Raw genomic sequence first — 23,006 nt, forward strand, 5'->3', positions numbered from 1 at the left:
AAGTAAAAACTTTTCCATTTTTAGAACATCGTTGTCATGTAAACGTACCTTCAGAAATGAAATGAAAACCCTTCAACAATTGGAGATCCTCGTAGATTTCACAAGTGGTGGGGACAATATTGGTTATGGCAAAAGTTGGTGGGGATATGCCCGACTACTTCTCAGCTAAAGCCGTCGAGGGTGGAAACATGTCTGTGTCAATACAAAAAAAGGAATTGAGTGAGGTTGACGTGTAGTTTTTCTCAGTTTCACCATTTCCTGTTTTGGACCCTAATCTAAATACACATGACCCTTGCGTTATTTGACATTTCCCCATTTCTCAAGACTCAAGAGGTCTGTGTGTGAGAGCAAGAGAGAGAGCAAGAGAGCTTTGTGATGGACAGCCTCTGTCCTCAGTGACATGGGTCAGGGTGGAGATGTGGAGGCATATTTTTCGCACCAAGCCACGCATGCAACAGGCAAGTGTACTCTTCATTTACCTGAGGGGATCGAGAGATGTAGAGTCGAGAGGTTTGTTTGGCATGAGATGAGAGGGACAGGAAACATAATCTCGCCTGTTACCCGCTCCTTTCAGATGTGGTTGGGAACTTGAGAGGGTCTGTTGTGTTTGTGTTGATTGCAGCTTGAAGTTTTCTTGTTTAAAATTCTACAGGTGTTTTTTTTTTAACAGTTTTTTTTTTTTTTTTTGTGGGCGCATCCCTCATTTGTAAGCTGTTTCAGTATGACTTGTGTGACCAAACTCTGGTTTGAAAATTTCTGCAACAGGAAACGTCGGGTTTACAAAGCAAAAAGCTGCAGCCTGAAGCCTCGTGGGTTGTTCAGTGTTGCGAGAAATATATTGGCTGTTAAATCCTGTGTGGTTTCACTTTAATATTAATCGTCTAGTTAAAAAATCTTGTCGGAAACATGAATCTTTTTAGCACGCACTGGAGAGCTTACAGAGATGGATGTGCTCACTGCTATTACAAAATAAGATGTTGGTCTAATGACAGCAGCGGAAGTGCTTTTTGTGCATCTGTTTTCCCTTTTGCCATTTGTGTTGTGGTACTGGTCATTTTGAAGCAGAGTGAAAGTAAAGTGAAAGATCAAATAAGTTTCAGAGTGCACAGCTGTTAAATGTGTTAAAGGTCATTGTTGACTATAGAAAAAGATTATTAGAAAGTTTCTCCCTCTTTCTCTCAACCTCAGCTGAAACAGGAAGTTTCGACTGATACAATTTGTTTCAACACTGAACGACCATATTCAGTTCTTCACTGCAGCATTTTTAAGAGAGAGTTCACACAAAAATTCACATTTGGCCATTTATTTACCGTTAAGTTGTTCCAAATCTGTTTTGACTGACTTTTTTCTATTAGGTCCATAAGACTCACTCTTCATTCTCATTTGCTATATTACTATATATAAGTCTTCTGAAGTCATATGATAGCTTTATTGGGCTGTTTACACCTGGCCACTTCATGCGTATTCTGTGATCGGACAGCTATCCGATCGTGAAAGGACCAGGTGTAAATGTCCTCCAAAACGCATTCGAGACTGATTTGAATCCGATCACTAAAACCACATCATGAGGTGGTCTGGGCCAAGTGTAAATGCATCTGGTTGTTCAAACCACATTATGTAAATTTTACTTCTCCCAACAATGCTAGAAAATAAATGTGTGAGAGCGTGTTATAGGCTATATGTAGGCCTAATGTTAGCCAGATATGACGGCGCTACTGCAACACGCTTCACCGCAGATGAGCAGCTGAGCATCTATTCATTAAGCCAACGTGCAAAATATCGCAAATCAAAGCGAAAGTAAGTCGCAGACACTGAACACACAATCATCATCATTAAAAAAGAAACAAAATTATCTTACCAGGGCTGTTGCCGCTCTCTCTTATTGCGGTCTTTGATTTTGAAATTGTAGCTGATGATCAATAAAATGCAGCTCATATCTGTTGCTTTCGGTGACGTGCACTCCGTTAAATCTGCATATAGCACGTAGGCCTGTCACGATAACGAATTTTTCTGGACGATAAATTGTCCAAGAAATTATTGCGATAAACGATAATATTGTCGTTCTGAGACCATTTTCATCTAATATAATGATAATGGCATAATAATGCAGGTACACCTTTTCAAAGATCTATAAACTTTTATTTCTAAAGAATATTAAACATTGAAAACGGAAAACATTTTAAATATCCACAAAAAATGAACAAAACAACCAAAAACAATAAAAGCAATGGACTCTCAGTGTCTGTTAACAAAAAAATTCACTTGAATAAATACCAAAAACAATAAATGGATGTAAACAAAATTGCACTTAAAAAATATTAAACATTAGGCTCAGACATAAATAGTGATACATTCCATAACAGGCAAAACTGCCAGTTAGGACCTTTGTAAACAACTAAAAAAAGCCTCAACAGGCCATATCACACCATTTTGCACTGTTCTCCTGTTACTTTGTCGACTAAACGCCCGAGTGATTGTGCACTGTCGGGAAGACGGAGACGCACTTTATTACGTGTATATGCTACGCACTGAAAATACTTGGTTAGGATTAGGGGTAAGGAGTGCGTGCGTATTACACGCCATAAAATCGCGTATCATATGCACGCAAAAACTATTTTTGGCGTATAAATGGCACGAGAAATAACATTCGTTGTATAGATACGCATTTTCATGAGATCGAGCTCGCTGTCGCGTTTGGCTTTGAAACCAATTCCATCTTTTTCTTTTTTTTCCCTCCAACTCACAACTAGCGTCTTCTCTCTCTCTCTCTCTCTCCCGGCAGTCGCTGCAAGCAGTCCCGCCGGCGCTTTCCCATACAAAGACCATGTGACTGACAAGCGCCGCGCGCCGCCTCCCCACACAAAGACCATGCAACTGACAAGAGGGTTCACTCCTCATATACGCGAAGGAACCGAGAGTGGTCCTTCAGTCTCTTTGGTAGAGAGAGAGAGAGAGACGAGGAAAACAAACAAGCATGCAAATGGAATTATCGCGGCCGGAAAAATTATCGAGCTCATTTTTTTTTATCGTGCGATTAATTGATTTATTGACTATCGCGACAGGCCTAATAGCGCGGGAATTGAAGATCGGATTTAAATCCGTTTTGCAAAAACACATTTATGTGACCAGGTGTAAATGGAATCGTTTTGATAAATCAGATAGCTATCCGATCTGAGAAAACTCATGAAGTGGTCAGGTGTAAACAGCCCCCATGTGAGAAACAGGCCGAAATGAAATCTGAATCTGAACTTTAACTGTAAACGAATCTTTCATTTTATTGGGAACTTTTAAATCAATCCATTTCACAAACTGGTCTGAACAATTCATTTGCTAACCTGACTGATCTAGTTTTCGAGTTCAACTCACTGACACTCTTAAACCCACTGGTGCGGAAGATTAATCTTTATTTTCGTGTCACAGAAAGCTTTCATATGACATGATCCCTTTGGGTCCACTATCAAAACTTTGGTGGAGAGAAGTGTCTTGAATTTTAAGCTGGTTCATCAGTGCGCAGGAGTGTAAGTGTAAAGAAAAGATTCATTTTGTTCTCAGTTTGATTTACTGTTCACTTCTTCCTCCCAACCCCACACACAGTTCAAGTCACAGATCACCTGGGTAGAGAGAGAGTTTGCTGATAGCGTGAAGGTAAGATCCCTGATTTTTCTGCTGCCACCTGCTTTCCTCTGAGCTCTACTATCCCTGGGGTCTAACAGGATTTACAGTAAAGGAAGAGGAGCGCTGGGGCCTGCCACAAACTTCTTCTGATTATAACTTCCTCTTGTATCAGGCTGAAGTGTTCAGGGTCAGAGGAAGAACCTGTGTGTTTTAAAGCACCACTGTATTTTTAGCTCAGCTGATGGTAAGGGAGGAGAACACTGAGAGGGGAAATCAGTAAAGCATAATGTGACAGGATGAGCATTTAAGTGTCCACCCGACGGAAACAGACAATCTTTTTCTGTCTCTGTGTAGTTTTTTGTGTGTGTGTTCTTTTTCTCATTTGTTTGTTCTTTTTTGTCCAATATTGTATTTGTAACCTTGTTGTATTTGTTGCAGTTTTCATATTATTCTTATATTTTCTTAGTAGAGACACCAAACTTGGTGGGATGGTCTGAAATCCTTTCCTAATCCTTTCCAAACTCCTCCTATCGGCTGTTCTTCTGATCTTCACCAAACTTTGTACAAAGCAGCTATAGACTATACTGGCAAAAAGTTTTTTTGTGTCCGATTTCATGTGGGTTTTTTTTTTGCTTTCCAGACTTTCAAAAACCCATCTGGATAAAATCCGGATATGCAAAAAATCTGAATTTTGCTGCCTGTCTGAATATAGCCATAGACCGCATGAGGACACATGCCAAATGACGGCAAATTCTACCGATAGAGGGTACGACTAACTCGTAACTCTGAAGCTGTACAATCAATTAAGATGAAAATGGGTATAGGTAGATTGAATTTGTTATTTCTTTTTCTTTTTTCAGTCATCGGCAGAATGGGCAGAAGCTCTTGCTAGAGGAAACCATATACAGAATAGAGTATCAGGAGAAAGTTTTAACGTAGTCCCAGACAGGGGACTTTTTTCTTTTCTAAATTCTTTTTGTGAATTTATTTAAAGAATATTTTTCACGCACACAAAGATAAAATGAATGTGTAGTAAGGTAAATAATATAACTTCTGAATGATAAAATATAATTGTTAAAAAAAATTGTTAATGTATAATAAAAAGGGTTAAAATATTTTCTTTCCTCTATCTATCTATCTTTGTCATTACCACTTCTGACACACATTACTTTGTCACATCCTCTCTCTCTCTCTCTCTCTCTCTCTCTCTCTCTCTCTCTCTCTCTCTCTCTCTCTCTCTCTCTCTCTCTAGCTCTCTCTCTCTCTCTCTCTCTCTCTCTCTCTCTAGCTCTCTCTCTCTCTCTCTCTCTCTCTCTCTCTCGCTCTGTTTTTTTGTTTTTTTCTCTCACCAGTTCTGTTTTCAGGTCTCTGTGTCTTCCTCTTCCTGCCTACTTCACTTTAGTTGTTGAGCAGGGCAGAGCACACACCCTCAGTCCCATACACACATTCACACACACGGCCAGACCCTGCTCGCTCCCTCTCTGGGAGTTTTGTTGTCTATGGCTGCCCCGACTTCAGGCGGATGGGGGTAACGGTGGAATGCCCTGGCTAGAGGAGGGATGAAGAGATGGAGAAAGAAAAGAGGAAGTTTAAAGTCAGTCAGTTATTGACTCTCTACCTGTTCAAGCGGCAGCACAGTAAGACTTTAGCGAATGCCACTCAGTCTAGAGAGGAGACGAACAGCACCACGAACTCGACTCCGTCTAGTGCAGCTTTAACCGATGAACATGCAACATGGATGCCGGTCAGTGCGCACACACAGTATTATAATCACATTGCTTTGTAGAGGAGTTGTCGTTTGTTGTTGTATTTGTTGGTGTTGTTGTTAGGGTGGTTTCTTGTTGAGAGGAAATGTTACTTTTGTTTGGTTGAATTGGGCCACACTGGTTGTCAGATAAACACAAGTTTATGTAATCATACTCTTCTGAAATCAATTGCTTATAATGTCATTTTAACACAGCTAGAAGTCAAATACTCAGATAAGATGTTAGACAAGACATCAAGTGCGTCTTTCTATGAATTGTGTTTCAGAGCTTTGTGACACTTGGCTGTTCTCACACTTTCTCTCTCTCTCTCTCTTTTCATGTTGCAAGTGTCAGCAACACCCTAAAACCTATCAAAGGCAAAATTCCTCGTTTGACTTTTTTTTTCTTCTTTTTTACAAATTATTGAGAATAATAACAATATGTGATAGTACTTCAAACCACAAAGAAATGAACAAATTAATCTGACTGAACCAGGACTAGCTCAGGGCCTTGTTGATTCATGTACCTAAACTGAATTCCTAGCATCCACCTGGACTAGCATTTATTACATGCTGTAGACTTGCATTTTGTCTGGTTGTCTTCAGATAAATATTAATTTAGCTTAATATTTAGATATAATGTGTATATTAACCATAAAACTGTACATATCAAGCATATCATCTGCTGTATCTGGCACAAGGATAAAGGGACAGGTCACCCAAAAATTAAAATTGTCATCATGTACTTGTCCTCATGTTGTTCCAAACCTTTATGACTTACTTTCTTCTGTTGAACAAAAAGATGATGTTTTGAAGAATGTTAACCAAACCATTTGGATGACCATTGACTTCCATTGTAACAAAACAATGAGACATTTTGTTAAATATCTTCTTTTGTATTCCACAAAAGAAAGTGTCATACAGGTTTAGAATGGCATGATGGTGAGTAAATGATGAATTTTAATATTTGGTTGAACTATTCTTTTAAATGATTTATATTGATTCCATTCCAGTGATTTTAACAGTGAATTAGTTAGCATTGTGGGTTGTGTACAAGCAGCTGTTTTTCTGATATAAGTCTAACTGGGTTTGATGCTACTGTTTGTGTGCTTTTAATTGTACCAGGTTCTCAGAATGCAGTTACATTTTATTTAATCCATTAACCATTTCCTCTCAAACATGTCCCCCCCTTTCTCTTTCTCTCTTGTCACAGGGGAAATGTGACATACAGCACTCTATTTCCAGCAGAGCCTACATTTCTATCATATACTAATAATACTAATAATACTGACTACACATTCTGATCTAAGTGTTTTTCTTTGTGGCTTTAAATTGCTTGAGCATCTCACCTGCATCCCTGCTGCTGAAACGTGCAAAATAAGTATTGAATAAAAAGTGGTGTTGATGCCTTAATGTTCTTGGATGATAACAGTCAAAGTTGCAGTTTCAATTCAAAGTATGTACAACTGATCCCTGAAATAAAAATTATATATACATTTTTAATACACTTTATCTCCTATCGGGGGCGCTTTGTGGCAAGTGGAATCCCCCTCTGAGCCTCACTCAGATCTCATAATGTTGTTTTGGCCACTGGAGATATTTGTCATTAACAATGGTATTGATGAAATGTTGAAATTGCGTGCATTGGTCTGTGACATATACATGATAATCCACTCAAGCAGTTGCTGTGAAACAATTAAAGCAAATCGCTCATCGTTCAGTGTCCTCCTGCATGGGACAGTATGTCCACTTAACCCAGCTTTAAGCTTTAATAATCAAGCTTGTCTTCCTGACCAGTCGGATGGTCTGATATCATGGCCTTGAAATTGCACATTTTACTACCCTGATATTTCAGTGGTGGATATCCATTTCTGTCTCTTGTGTTGTAGGACGATGGTGACATCAAGGAGATCAACATCACACATGTGGTTAAGGAGGGGGCAGAGAAAGCAGACCCCTCGCAGTTTGAGCTGCTCAAAGTGCTGGGGCAGGGCTCGTTTGGAAAGGTAAAGATACTCTCATATGCACAAACTTCTATACTGCATCTGTTCATATATGTCATGTGTTTTAGCTTTGATGTGTGTTCCTGTTATTTAGCTTATGAGATGCTGCTAAAACATTGATCGTACTTTTCAGAATAATGGTGATTTTGTAAAGATGTTTAGAGGGTTGACCATGGTTTCACTGCTGTAGACCAGAGCATCATATTATTTAATTTTTTTTAAAAGAAACTTAACTTTCATTTTATGAGCCATGTTAGAAGAACGAATAATTTCCCAAAGTGCTCCAATTGATCTGGAAAGATATTCCAACTTGAAGTCATCGTTAGCCAGCTGTACTCGCAAATTCCATCATAACCAACAAACATGACGTGGATTCGAATAGATCATGCGTTTTAGCAAAATAAGCAATCTAACATGCAGTACAATCTATAGGCCTATTTTTCATTCCGTATGTTAAAAATTCATAGTCTTTTAGTTTGTCAAGACAAGAGAATGCCATTTTTTTAAGACTGCGTATTTGCTCTAGTACCCCGAGCCAAACAAAAATAGCGAAGTAGCCCGAAGTAGTGCCAATCATGCCATTCTTATTATTTAAAGCAATAATATGACATTAATTTGATCTCAAACGAATTAACCGTTAAATTGACTAGTTAGGTCATTTCTTCAAAGATGCATCGTACTATGGTAGTAACAAGTTATGTAATTATTCGGTACTGAATGGTACTCAAATCTCAATGACGACATTTAATGACCTTTTTGATAATTAAATGTAACAACATCTAGCAATGACTTGTTGAATATGTAAATAATTAAATTTACCTAGGTTTATTTGTTTATTAAATATCACTTCCTGTCATTCAATTCAAATTCAACTTCCTATGGGAAGTTTTTTAACTCGTGAATTAGAAAAGAGAGTTTTTTTTTGTGTGTTATTAGCAACACTGCTGCTAAGTGAAAACATGTTTTTTTGTGTGCACAGGTGTTTTTGGTACGGAAGGTAACCCCTCCTGACAGTAACCAACTGTACGCCATGAAAGTCCTGAGAAAGGCTACGCTCAAAGGTACAGCATCAGTGTAAACACACATACCACAAACCACACACAAGCTTCCTTTGCTAACATAAACAATGCTTCAACAAAAGCTACTTTCGTTTTGCATTATTCTCCCAGGCTCCTAGTTTCTGTGTAACCACAGTTACAAACACCAACCATGCGTTTAATGGTTCTCAATAGTGACAATTCTAGTTTTTACTAGTTTTATATCTACTGTCAAACCTATCAGACAGTATTTGCAATATCTGTATACACAATATTTTGGCATATTCCCTCAACTGCAAACTTGAATTCATGCCACTCTGAGTGAGGTTGCAGGTTAACAGTAACTCTTCTGTGGGTACACTCACTTCCTGTTTTTTTTTTCTGTGTACCCCAATGACAGAAAATCCCACCATACAGTACTTACAAACCAGAAGTTTTAGATTCAGATATCTGTTCACTGAAATCTCGGTTATCTGTTCACTTAAATTTCGGTTGTGCCCTCTTTCTATCTCCCAAGTATGAGAATTGGGACGCACCTTATTTTTTCATGAGAGCTGATAACATCACTTCCTACAAACAAATGCTATCTGGTAAACTTCTGCTTCAGACATCCTGAATATGCTGATTCATTGGTCACTTAAAGTAGAAAATGTTTTCATGCTTGGCTTTTATTATCATTCTTGAATATATGAATTGCATAGTTGTAATTTGCTAAGTTGTTTTACCGATGTGTTGGCCAATATTACAATCCATGAAGTAAAACTACTCAATGAAGTTTGACTTCATGTTGGTTGTGGCCAGATATTTCACCTCAAAACCTGTGGGAAATTGTTCTTGTCACAGTGAGAGATCGTGTGAGGACTAAAATGGAGAGAGACATCCTGGCAGACGTCAACCATCCATTTGTGGTTAAACTCCATTATGGTGAGTAAGTGTGATGTTTGTTTCATGGTACATTGTAATATTTTGTCATTCCATTTCCCCTTCTTTAAAGGAAAAGTTTACCCCAAAATTGTAATTATATATTTTTTTCACTGTCATGTCATTCCAAATCCATATTACTCAATGGAACTCAAAAGGAGAGATTCTGAGGGTTGAACTGGTCCCTTCTTTCCCATGCAATTTCAATGAATTTGGACTGCAGAAGCACCATTAAAGAATCCCAAAAGCAGCCCATTCCAAGACTCTAGAAGTCACACTATAGCTTTGTGTGGCGAGCACAACAAAAAATAAATTATTCACTAAAAACCTTGCCATCCACCCTTACTCTCCTTGGCAAGTTTCTGAAAGAATTAGTGAAGTCTGATTAAGCTGGATCATTTCACTTAATCAATTGAATCATTGATTCAATGATTCAGTCAAAAATCTTACTACTCTGATTCAACTTACTTACTCAACAATTTGGTTGCAGTAGTTAACAGCTCACTGAATGGGAAGACAATTAGTGAATAACTTAAAGTTTGGTCTTATGGATTTTGCATCCTTTTTGAAGCTTCAATGACTTGATGGTGAGTAAATTATGACAAGATTATAATTTTTGGATGAACTGTCCCTTTAAATGTCGCAAAAGGAACTTTGAGTGAAAGTGGAAGTCAGTGATAATACAGATGGTTGTTGAATTGCTGCTCTGTATGTGATTTTGTTTAGCAGGAATTATTAAATGACTTCACTTCAGTGTTCCTGTATGATTCTGGTCCCCTAATTAATTTGAAGAGTAAAGTTGTTGTTTTTACAGTTCAGAGGTCATTACATTCGTATGGAGTAATTTAACATTGCAATCATGCTATTTACCTGCTTGATGAAGGCCTTATATTGCACAGGAAGCTGTGGGAGGTTATCATTAATGATCAGATAAACTTAAATGTTAATACACTGGTCATAAGCGCACTCTGTGTGTATATGTGTTCAGCTTTTCAGACAGAGGGTAAACTCTATCTGATTCTGGACTTCCTCAGAGGGGGCGATCTATTCACCAGGCTGTCAAAAGAGGTATATAATACTCAATAACTCAATAGCTCAATAACAATAAACTCTCCTTTTACTCCTTTGTATTCATTCATTCTCTTTGGTGTTCAGGTGATGTTCACAGAAGAAGATGTAAAGTTTTATCTGGCTGAGCTGGCACTGGGTCTAGATCATCTACACGGTCTCGGCATCATCTACAGAGATCTCAAACCTGAGAAGTACTTAATATACACACACAGACACATTCAACATAAACTCATTGAGGAGATACTTGACCTTAAGGCCAGGACACATCAAGCCGATGGCCGGCCGTCGGACCATTTTTGTTTCAGATGTCCATCGGGTTTTTTGGGCCAATTCAGCATGTCAGGGTTCCCGCGGGGTCTTAAAAAGTCTTAAAATGTCTTAAATTCTAAACTTTAAATTTAAGGCCTTAAAACGTCTTAAAAACAGCCAGATTTTCATCCGCGGTCTTAAATTTCATTTAGTCAGGTCTTAAAAAAGATTTTACCCTCGTTCATTTCCAGAAACGCTGGCCGCATTAAGTTATTACAAAGTAGCAAAAAAGTATCGAAGTCGCTCGCCAAGAGGCAGTTCACATATCGCGTCTTTTTCGCGCTCAAGTTCATTCAAATGTAGGCGCGCGGTAAGCGCACTTATAATTGAAGCGACGCGCTCGTTTTTTTTCCAGGCGCAGCAACATGAAAAAAGACATGAAGGATGCGGGTGCACCCAAACACTACGGGTGTTTTTCTCTTCTCCGTAAATAAATCTTGTAACAGAGCTACAGCAAGCGTTTTTTGGCGGTGGAAATCCATTAGCCACTAAAACTTTTTTGTCATTGTGGAGTTGCATAGCAACGACAGACGCCACGGGAAAATCGGACCGAATTTTACTATTTAATAATAAAAGATAAGCTAAAGTGTATTGTAAATGTCACTAAATCATTTTTTATAAAAAGAATGAGTCAAAAAAGATAAATTAAAGTCTGAAATATGTGAGGTTTATCTTTTTATAAAAACCTTTTTTGTCAACTTTATTTGAACTTGTACATGTTAGTATATAACATGTTGCAAGACACTTTTAAAATCTGGCTATCATTTTTAATCGTATTATTTTAATGTTTATGTTAGTGCGTATTGATGCTAATTTTATTTGTTATTTGCTGTTTTTCGACATAAAACTTGGTGAATTGATTTCATTGTGTAGTATTAGTACTTTTTGAACAGGATTCTGTGATAAGTGATAATTTTTGGCACTATAATAATTAAATGAAATGTTCATGCCATTTCATCTCTAGTTATGATCAACTATGATCAACTAAAATCAACTAATTATGTGTTTTTTTACAGTAGGCCTATAATATGCAAAGTACAATTTTCTATAAAAAAATTATATCTGATTCTGTTCTTTTCTCTGACACACGTTGTTGGGTCTGGAAGGTTACTAATGTGATTGCTTTATCTGTAAATTAAGTTAATGCTTTTTCAATTACTGAATTCATTGAAATAAAATGAATTCTTTGATTTGAATATTTTTTGGCAATGCGTCGTGTAGGTCTTAAATTTCAATCTTTATGGTCTTAAAATGTCTTAAAAAGGTCTTAAATTTGACTAACTGAAACCTGCAGGAACCCTGGCATGTTGAATCAGTGTCAAACCATCTGTGTGAGAGAGAGCTCTGGCTGTTCAGCTTAGCGAATGACTCAGTGCATGAGAATATAACAAAAGTGATGAAAGCGAGCAAAAAGTCAAGACGGTACAGACAGAAGGCTGTTGATATAGACCGATATTACTTGCACGCAGACGCAGAATGCACATTCTAGTTGACAGTCGCCTTTAGACAGTCGCCTTTTTGGCCAAGACGCAGCCAACGAGAGGCGACAACGCAGTCTGCTTTTATCACAGATAGTTCTTTGACGTCAGCTTGTTGTGTCCCTGTCTTAACAAACACATGTACACACCATGAATTTTGCAACCTGTACTGGATTAGACCTCAGTTACTGTTGAGTATGAGTGTGATATTGTTTGGAACGTTTTAACATGATTTTCACCTGGCATAACAAATACATTTTTATGTTCTAGCATCCTCCTGGATGAAGAGGGCCATATCAAACTCACAGGTACAATAAAGGCACCGTGGTTTACCAAAGAATAGAGATGAAATGTTTGATTTAATTGGTGTAATTGGTCTTGTTATTTCTCTCAGATTTTGGACTGTGTAAGGAAGCTATCGATAATGAGAAGAAGGCTTACTCCTTCTGCGGGACGGTGGAGTACATGGCTCCAGAGGTGGTTAACCGGCAGGGACACACCCACAGCGCTGACTGGTGGTCATTTGGGGTACTGATGGTACGTCCAGATTCACGTAGAAATGTAGAAAATCTGCTTTGATGTCACTTAGATTGTCTGATTTATTTGGCTTTAACATTTGCTTTCTGCTTCTCTTTCGTACAGTTTGAAATGCTTACCGGGTCACTGCCATTCCAGGGAAAAGACAGAAAAGAAACAATGAATCTCATCCTGAAGTGAGAATCCATTGAGTTTTGGATTTTTTTCATAGAAATGAAGCCTAGTCTTAAACTAAATAATATTGTGAAATTGTTATTTTAAATGAAGCATTTAGGATAAATGTGTTTTACATTACAATTGGGCTTATTTTTTTGCTAGGAAATAGTTCAGTTAATCACTTTCCATTTCACTGGTTTGCTTCATTTGCTACTAGAAAGCTGTTAAAAGAACAGCAATTTATACTGTTAAACAACAATTATGTATTATTGTTGATTTTGCCTACACTAAATTAACTTTTATTCAGCAAGGATGTATTAAATTGATCAAAAGTGTCAGTAAAGACATTTGCAATGTTACAAAAATGTATATTTCAAATAACTACTTAAAATTTTTCAAATAAAATGGATGTATCACAGTTTCCACGCAAATATTAAGCAGAAAACAATATTGTGTCAAGATTGATAATAATAATAAGAAATGTATCTTGAGCATCAAATCAGCATATTAGAATTATTTCTGAAGGATTATGTTAGACTAATGGCTAATGAAAATTCAGCTTTGCCATCACAGGAATAAATTATATTTTAAAATATTAAAACAGAAAACAGGTTCTTTTAATTGTAATAATATTTTACAAAATGACTTTATAGAAAGTCTTATTCACTCCAAACTTGTGAATGGTAGTGTATGTTGTGAGCATTATTCAGTGTCTGAGTCGTGATCATCGTTTGGTTATCTCTTTAGAGCAAGGCTGGGGATGCCTCAGTTCCTGAGCACTGAAGCTCAGAGTTTACTGAGAGCTCTGTTCAAGAGGAACCCCACTAACAGACTGGGTAATGTATACACAGACAGATGTTTTATACATTCTTTGTGATTTATTGTAACCTCTTCAAACAGCATTAATAGTCTGTTAATCTTGTGTTAATCTCAAATTAAGTCAATTATATTGATGTATTTGACATTAAAGTCATTGAAAGGAACATTTTATTTAAATGTGCTATATTTTCATAGTAAGGAGTGTTTTATTTATACTTTAACTGTTACCAGCATCTGGATCAGATGGAGCCGAGGAAATCAAACGCCATTCATTCTTCATGACAATTGATTGGAATGTAAGATCATACTTCAAATTATTGCAAATCTAAAGAAGTTATCCATTACAGACTCGTCCTCCCCACCAGTAAAAGCTGAATGCAAAATTTTTTTTTTTTTAAATGTATAATCATTTTCAGAAACTCTTCAGGCGAGAGATAAAACCCCCATTCCAGCCAGCAGTGGCCAGACCTGATGACACCTTTTACTTTGACTCGGAGTTCACTTCTCGTACCCCTAAAGGTGAGAGGTCATATCTATGATCTGTGAATAGTCTCAGTAGGTCTTGTGGTCAGTTTTCTTTTTGGACCATGGCGAGAGTAGTTTGAGCACTCAAACTGGCATTTAAAACAAACTATAGGGGAATTTTAAAGGGGTAGTTCATCTTAGGGATAGTTTACTTCTGTAAAAGACAAAAGGAGGAATTAAGAAGAATGTTCGACATATAGTTGCTCTTTTACATATAATACATGTGGATGTAGACTCCAAAAATGACAAATATATATATACTAGTGCACGTGCAAAATCAGTTTTTGTGTGTGTTTTTAGTAATTGTTGGTTTGCTGTGTTTGAATGCTCATTGTTGTAATTACACAGCAAAAGTTCAGTGACATTTTTATTTGTGCATGGTAGAAAGCAAATACTGATACTGACATAATGACATACAATAAATGTGGAAAATTGAAAATTTAATTGAAAATTGACGATTCAGGGAGCAGGCTACACAGTGAACTCTGAGAAAACGCTACGCTTGAGCAAACAGTTTGTGAATAGGCTACTACAAATGATGGCCGTGAATACAATATAATATTCAGAAGTAAACAGTGTAACTTTAGCTGACTTAATGTTTAGCTGACAGTGTTTATGTCTGAGTGTTTATGTCAGAATGTTTATTTTTAAACCACAACCTTCTAAGTGCTTCTTTTACCGATATATTTAACGATATCTTTTGCATTTTTAATCAAAACAACATCAAACTTGGCACTGCACTTACTCGTGCCCGTAGCGAGACACCTGTCAAGTTTGAAATCCATCGGACTAACGGTTCGAGAGTTATGTGAATAACAGACACACACACACACACACACACACACACACACACACACAGACAGACGTTTCTGTAATTTATATATATATATATATATATATATATATATATATATATATATATATATATATGTGTGTGTGTGTCATAAAAGCACTAGAAGCTATTCTTATGAATCTGCACAATAGCTCTGAGTATGGGACGGACCAAATTTTAAATAATTATTCACAAATAGTCCTGCAAGATTTATATACAGTAAAAAAAATGTGCTAATTAGACATGGTCCCCATTCACTTACATTTTATGAAAAAGAGCAGAATGAAGATTCTTACACAGAAGAAAAAAAAATGCATCTTTGGATGACATAAGGATAACTGTTTTCATTTTTGGGTGAACTGTCCTTTTTATTGTTTCCATGGTCTTTTCATGAATAAGCTAGTCATAGAACAGAAGTCTGTGTTCTCTTTCTGATCTTCAAGCTGAGCTCACTGCCGTAGATTTGGAGCTTTGGGTGGATTTTTCAAATGTCATCAGCAGCTAAAATGGAAAATGAGTGTGGGCTTCAAGGTTTCTCTGTTGTTGTCCTGTCTCAGATTCCCCAGGCATTCCTCCCAGCGCAGGGGCTCATCAGCTCTTCCGGGGCTTCAGCTTTGTTGCCACAGCAATGCTAGAGGAGGAGGGCAAACAGGAGCCCTCTCAACCCCCTCCACACCCTGTGGTACAGGTAAAACAACTCTTTGTATTTCGCTGTGGTGGTAAATTGGACAAATTCATCTTTTAGATGCTATATGACAATATTAAAGGGTTAAAGGTTAGGCTTGAGTTAATCCCTGGCATGCTGTCAATTACCACAGAAAATAATAAAAAAAATTGTGCCAATAAATACTGTAACTTTCATGCGATGCTCATAAAGATAACAGAAAAGAGATGTGACATTATATGCTAGGACTGTTTTCATCCTATGAGTTATGATTAAGTGAATTTATCTGACCACTAGATCGCAGTATTTCTACTATTTTCCAATTGATTTATGCAAGAGTGAGTAATAGTGTTTAATGGAGATGATAACAGGGTTGCGGGAAGATGTTTTAGGTTGGGGGTGCTGTGTGCAAATCACCACATTTGAATATGAAACGATATCGAGTCTATAAAACACGTAAAAACTCGTGAACATGAAGTCATGAAAACATGAAGCACAACTAATGTATTGGTGAGAACATTCGTTTAAACAGCAAACACACCAGGACATTTTAGACATTTATTTTTGACAATGTTTGACAGCTGGTTACACTGTCATATTAAAAAAAAAAGTCTACATGGTGACAGGAAATAAAAATGAACACTAAAAACCTGCCTGCCTTACACAACACCGAAGGTGGACTTGCCCTCAGGAGTAGAGCAGACAAATTCTTTCTACACACACTGCAACGGTGCGACTTCTGGGAAATTATTTCTTCAATCATAAGTGCAGTGTAGTAGTTCTGTAAAAAGTAAATGGCTTTATTCTGTTTTAGTGATATCATTCTGTGTTATCCAGCATTCTCTGTACTGAGTTCAATCTAATAATGAGTTTGTGTCTGTGTGTGAAAGAATGTAATTATTGTGTCTTCTTTGTAATTATTAGATTTTACTATCGGTGCAGTTTGTGTGTATGCGCATGCATTTGTATTGCTGTTCTAATATTCTCTTCTCTGTTGTGTGCCTGTCTCCAAGCAGCAGCTTCACGGTAAGAACATCTTGTTCAGTGACGGTTACATGCTGAAAGAGGACATTGGCATGGGATCTTTCTCCGTCTGCAAACGCTGCATACACAAAGCAACCAACACAGAGTATGCAGTGAAGGTTAGAGCCTCGCTCCCTTAACTTGTCTTAATATTGTACTCAAGTCATACAAGTGTTTTTGAATTATCATTTCTTTCTTTGACATCAGCATTTTTGGTTAGGTTAGATTAGGTTACCTAACCATTTGTGACTTAGTTTTTGAGGATACTGCATTTTACAGTCAATTCCTTTGGTTTTTCCAAATATATTCAGATGCTTTGTGTAAAATAATTGATTAATCTGAAGATCTGTATTTCAGATAATATAAATCCATATTTCGTTTTTTAATGCTTTTTAACTAAATGTCATTTTAAAAAGATGGTTACGTTCACTAAAAGGGTTTTTAGATGCATGTTGTCCTCGGGTGACTAATACATAATTTACTGTATAATGTTGATAGGTGATTGATAAAAAAAACACCGACCCATCCGAAGAGATTGAGATCCTGCTCAGATACGGCCAGCACCCCAACATCATCACTCTCAAAGATGTAAGTAAAACAACTTAAAAAATAAAAAATAAATCACAATTAACTAGGGGTGTAACGGTACACAAACATGACGGTTCGGTACGTTCCTCGGTATTGAAATCACGGTTCGGTACGGGTTCGACACAGCAGGGGGGAATAAATTAAACAAAAAATGACTTCTATTTTTATTAAACGGTTTTAGTTCGGGACAAATACATGTACCGTTACACCCCTACAATTAACTAATCTGCAGGAATCATCTGCATTATTAAAATTTGATAAATCTACAATACACAGAGCAACAAATTGAATTTAATGAAATAAAACTGCTGTACTGCAGGTCTATGATAACGGGAAGCAGGTGTACCTGGTCACTGAGCTGATGCGAGGAGGTGAGCTGCTGGACAGAATCCTTAAGCAGAAGTTTTTCTCTGAGAGAGAGGCTAGTGCTGTGCTGCACACTATCACAAAGACCGTGGAATACCTGCACTCTCAAGGGGTGAGAAAACATGCATGGACAAACTTTAACAAACAGAATCTATCATTATGATTCATAGCTTGTGACAGAGCCTAGCTTTCCCCCTCCTCTAAGGGTGTTCCCCAAGGCTCTTCCTTTGGCCCTCTTCTGTTCCACTCCCCTTCTCTGTTGTCAACATTTAATAGTTTTTATGTTGATGTTTTGCCCAGAAGAACCACGATAGATAGTGTTCTTAGGACTAATATTATAGTGTAGCTTTTTAAAGCATGCAATATAGCAGCGCATGAAGACTGAGAATGAACAAATTGACTCAAATAAATTCAGTTAAACCACTCTTCCTTAAAATCTTACCCCAGTATAATAGAAATAGGAAATTGGGGACAATTGTAATGTCTTTTATCACAGTATTTCATAAAATTATAATATAGATCCCACATAGTTGATTTTTTTGCCAATGTGTTATTTAAACACATTGCCAACAGCTAAAAGATTTAGTACCATATAAACTATTGAGTAATATTAAAACAATATTATTACTTTAAATGTGATATTATAATGTAGACTTTTCATAACTACTGTACTATTAATAGTACAGTTACTATTTGGCGCATATAAATGCATTTTGCACCTAAAGATGGCAGGTAGATTTGTAGTTGTCTGCGAGTTATGTAGGAAAACGTAAGTATTTTATCTCCTATGTTTTCTGGTTTTCCTACAGGTTGTGCACAGAGACCTGAAGCCCAGTAATATTCTGTATGTCGATGAGTCTGGAAACCCAGAATCTCTGCGCATCTGTGATTTCGGCTTTGCCAAGCAGCTAAGGGCAGACAACGGTCTCCTCATGACACCCTGCTATACTGCCAACTTTGTAGCACCTGAGGTGAGTGGTTGTACTTGCAACAGAATGGGGAATGCTGTATAGACCAATAAACAGTAAACTTTACCTGGTTCTTTGAAATTTCTCACACACACACACACACACACACACCTACTCCTAAGGGAATACAGAATCCCCACTGGTCATGCCCCTCAAATTTCATCAGCCAATCACCTCCCTTTACTACTTAAGTCTGCCCAATGTTTTGAACTTCAGTGTTATTGAAAAACATTGAATTGAACAATGTGAGCTTCGGAATTATTGGTAGCAAACGGCAGTTTGTAATATGTGTTTTTAAATTATCTGGGATCAGTGGAATGTCTTTATGATATGGAGTTTTTAATATTTCTTCTCAATAACTGTTCTGACATTGTTTTGTGTTGCAGGTACTGAAGAGGCAAGGCTATGATGAGGGCTGTGACATTTGGAGTCTTGGAGTATTGCTTTACACTATGCTTGCTGGGTAAGAACACGCATACATTATCTTTCATTATGAATAAATATTGCACTCTCAATGTCAACACATAAAAACTGAAAACACACCCACAATAATTTTTCCTTTGATTCTGAATTGTTCCAGTTTTACGCCATTTGCCAACGGACCAGAAGACACTCCAGAAGATATTCTGAGTCGGATAGGGAGTGGCCGCTTTACTCTGACGGGAGGCAACTGGGACGCGGTGTCTGATGCTGCCAAAGTAGGCCATGATCCCCCCCTCATCAATACAGTCATTCAAACCTCTCTGACAGGATTTTATTTTCTCACACACATGTTTTTCCATGCAGGACTTGGTCTCTAAGATGCTCCATGTGGACCCTCATCAGCGGCTCACAGCCAAGCAGGTCCTGAAGCATCCGTGGATTGTTCAGAGAGACAAACTTCCCAACAGCCAGCTACAACACCAAGATGCCAAGCTTGTCAAGGTACCGTTGCCATGAGGCTCTTACACTTATTATATATAACATAAATGTTGGTCTATTACTTCACCAACTCTCTCCTCACAGGGGGCGATGGCCGCCACATACTCAGCGCTGAAGAGTTCCCAACCACCCCCTGAGCTGAAGCCCATCGAGTCCTCATTCCTGGCGCAGAGACGGGTGAAAAAGCTCCCTTCCACCTCTCTGTAGAGAACGAGGAGAGGAGAAATGGAGAAGTACTCCTGACTGAATGCAGTTGTGGAAAGGATGGATGGATGGATGGATGAAAGAACCACACTGAAGCTCTACAGACTAAAGACGGTCTCTTGAACCTGCCCATGACATCAGCACTGGAGTGAAGCTGTCAAGCGTGCTAGGCAAGGCAGGTGATTGGCTGATGAAATGTGAGGGGCGTGGCCAGTGAGGGTTCTGTACTCCATAAGGAGTTAGGGGGTGTGTGTTTGTGTGTGTCTGAGATTTCAAAACCGGGTAAAGGATACTGTTATAAAAAAGATGATATCCCCAGTGCATTTGTGTCTTGGTACTGTAATTCCTAAATATCAACACTTGAGTTTTGGATTTTCTTTTTTATTTCTCAGTTTTTGTTTGTTTTGCCTTTTGTTTATTTTTTATCTTTGTAGTTTGTTCAGTGAATTTTCATGTTGATTTGTCTGTTCTTGGAAGCTTTTCAGCAGTAGTTTTCTTAGTCCGTCTCTTCCTGAAAGCTCAAAGTGGCCATCAGCAGAAAGCGAGATGTTCCAGTATAATATTTCACCCAGATGAATGAGTAAAGGTTAAATGTATCTTCCATAATGATCCGGTGAGCATGTTCACACGACTATCAACCTAAACATAGTGAAGAATGGAAGTGCTTTCTGCATGGATTTGTACAATGCCGTCTTGTTTGTTTCTTGTTTTCCTCAACTCGGCACTTTTGCTTGGTGAACCTGTCAGCGCTGGTAAAGACTGTTCAGAAAATGTCTCCTTCTGTTTATTAAACAAAGAAAAGAATGAAAAAGTCTGAATGTGAGATGACATCTGAAGCTTGTGGCATGGAAAAATGTTGCTCTTGTTAGACCCGTGCTTTTTTTCTGGTTATTGACTGCTGTCTCCTGTGTTTGATTTTGTTGTTGATGTTGTTGCTTAAAAAGAGAAGTTATTTTATAAAGGCACGTTGAGCACAAAATGTATAAATATGACAGCTGAGAAAACGATTTAATGATTGTGTATATTTTTTATCTTGTCTGTCCTATTCCTTGTTCTCTGTGCGTTCAGAAGCAGAGCGTGGTGGAACTATCTACTGTATTGTGCTCAGGCTGTTACTAGCGATGCCTTGCAAATTCCTCGCTCAAGTATTGCACCCTTTACCAATCAAACGTCTTTTCAGTTTTAAGACTTGCTTGCAGTATTGTTTTGCATTGATTCAGAATTTTTGAATTAAGAATTATAAAAATCACATAAAGAATCAGAAAAGGATCTTGTTCCGATTATTCGTTTTACCAGGGATAGTTCACTCCAAAATGAAAATTGTAACATTTACTCACCCTCATGTCTTTCCAAACATGTATGACCTTCTATACTCCACAAAAGAAGAATAGGGACCGGGAATCCACTTTCACCCAATTGAAAAGAAAAGCATGGGCATTCTGCTATAAACATAAAGTGATAACGGTGTGGAATGATACGAGGCTGAATAAATGCTGACAGAATATTAATTATTGGGTGAATTATTCCTTTAAATCTTTAAAGTCACTTTAAAAAGTAAGTGGAACAGAATTTGGAATTGTACCCAAAGTGCTTAAAAAACATAGAGTTTGTCTCTGTAAGTGTGCATTCTGTTTCTCCCAAACTTTATTTGCTCTTTGTGGTATTTGGGGTTATTCTTGCTTAATCTTTAAAAAAAAATCTATTGTGATTTATTTGTCTTTACTTGAAGAAAAAAAAAAAAAACGCTTAATTTAATGGGAGTCACAGCATTCGGTCGTATTACTGTGTAAATGTGTTTGTTTCTCCTGCCTGGTGTTGGGGTGGATGGGCTGGGTGCTGTTTGTGGTAAAGGGGTGTAAATTATCACCCTTTGCTTTTACAGTTAAGGGCCTGAATTCTAAAACCTTCATCCTGATGCCTTTCTATTAAAAGAAAATTAAAAATTAAAATAAACCGACTTGTCCTGTCTCTCTTTCCCATCTTTTTACTTTTTCAGTGACTTAATCAATGGGACCATGTGCGGTCTCCACCTCATTGTATTTGTCAGTCTTGGCATATTATATATTTTTAATCTGCTCGTTGGATTAATGTTGTCCAAGTGAAAGAACATGAAAGCTTTGTAAATCAGAATTTAGGCCATGAAAAGTGGGATTATTTGAGTCTAAATCCACAATGAATGAATGAGACAGCTCTTGTCACATACAGTATCTCTGTCTGTTCACCTGTCTGTCTGTTTTAATACTGTCCTCGTTCTCTCTCTCTCTCCAACATATTTCTCTCCTCTCCATCTGTTTTCCCTTTTCTCCCCAGTAATCTCTCAAGTCCCTCAAATACACAGACATTATTTGGACAAAATTTAAGGATCTGTGAACCCCTGGAGGAAAGGTATCTATATATATATATATTCCACCTATTTTTGCCTGCTTAAATGTATAGGAGGTTAGTGTCTTGTATATTTATCAATAACTCCAAAACTCCTACCGAGTGATAGCTTTTTTTTAAGGTAAAATTTGCAACCCTGTTACCAATTTTTTTTTTTATTCATTTAATTTTGAATACATTGATTCAGGTGGTTTATGCTAAACTTTAGGCCCGTTTAGTCTTGTCCCAGATTTTAGTTACAAAAATTGCAAATCTCATTTAAAATTAATAAAGTTAAACTAAAATGTTTCATTTACTTGACTTGCATGATTTCTATTCCAAGACAATTTCGTAAAGCAAGACAAGCTTATTCTTTCCAGACCTAAAGCATCATTTTCAATACACGTTCATGCGTTCTCTCTCTTTGTCCTCTCATTGTATGTAATCACTAAAGTAACATCTGTAGCACTTCTCTGAACATTACTGATGGAATACTTGAAATAAATCCATTATTAATCCAACATTGAGAGCCCCCGTCCCTCCCTCTCCTACCAGTAACTGCTCTAATCTCAGATGGATGGGGCTTTTAAAAAGTTATTTAAAGCACTGCTGAGTGATTCTCACTTTGTACTGTCCCAGCTTATTTTTCACTGGCTAGACCACAAAAGGGGGCTCATCATGTCACTATTGCTGCTTATTTATCACAGCTTTTATCTGTTCTGCAGACTAGCACATTTTTACAGTATCTCCTGCTCAGATAAAACTAATATCTTTCAGTGATTTTCTCTTGTATTTGAAACAAGGAAGTATGCAAATAAGTTCAAATGCACAATGTCAGTCATTGCTCCTTATAAATCCATCCTT

At 37.5% G+C, this 23,006-nt stretch overlaps 1 protein-coding gene across 3 annotated transcripts in view; it reads left to right on the plus strand.

Moving 5' to 3' along the window:
• Positions 1-21,734, plus strand: part of rps6ka1 (ribosomal protein S6 kinase a, polypeptide 1) — a 60,462-nt gene extending 38,728 nt beyond the window's left edge. Inside the window, exons 1-22 of one of the 3 annotated variants that reach the window (XM_084097198.1) lie at positions 300-458; positions 3,595-3,645; positions 7,249-7,365; positions 8,342-8,423; positions 9,243-9,323; positions 10,309-10,388; positions 10,476-10,582; positions 12,449-12,486; positions 12,573-12,715; positions 12,821-12,891; positions 13,619-13,707; positions 13,922-13,986; positions 14,107-14,209; positions 15,605-15,735; positions 16,728-16,853; positions 17,233-17,322; positions 17,642-17,800; positions 18,498-18,659; positions 19,043-19,119; positions 19,237-19,354; positions 19,443-19,580; positions 19,662-21,734. In XM_084097198.1, the coding sequence (XP_083953324.1) occupies positions 417-458; positions 3,595-3,645; positions 7,249-7,365; positions 8,342-8,423; positions 9,243-9,323; positions 10,309-10,388; positions 10,476-10,582; positions 12,449-12,486; positions 12,573-12,715; positions 12,821-12,891; positions 13,619-13,707; positions 13,922-13,986; positions 14,107-14,209; positions 15,605-15,735; positions 16,728-16,853; positions 17,233-17,322; positions 17,642-17,800; positions 18,498-18,659; positions 19,043-19,119; positions 19,237-19,354; positions 19,443-19,580; positions 19,662-19,784 (2,193 nt within the window). In that variant the 5' untranslated portion in view covers positions 300-416 and the 3' untranslated portion in view covers positions 19,785-21,734. Of the gene's footprint in view, positions 1-299; positions 459-3,594; positions 3,646-4,947; positions 5,360-7,248; positions 7,366-8,341; positions 8,424-9,242; positions 9,324-10,308; positions 10,389-10,475; positions 10,583-12,448; positions 12,487-12,572; positions 12,716-12,820; positions 12,892-13,618; positions 13,708-13,921; positions 13,987-14,106; positions 14,210-15,604; positions 15,736-16,727; positions 16,854-17,232; positions 17,323-17,641; positions 17,801-18,497; positions 18,660-19,042; positions 19,120-19,236; positions 19,355-19,442; positions 19,581-19,661 lie in introns of those variants that run through there. The other 2 variants (XM_084097197.1, XM_084097199.1) reach the window with 2 other exon arrangements.
• The last annotated feature ends 1,272 nt before the right edge of the window (positions 21,735-23,006 follow it).

The sequence above is a fragment of the Abramis brama genome, assembly GCF_963993115.1.
Source record: "Abramis brama genome assembly, chromosome: 21".
Classification (NCBI taxonomy): Eukaryota; Metazoa; Chordata; class Actinopteri; order Cypriniformes; family Leuciscidae; genus Abramis; species Abramis brama.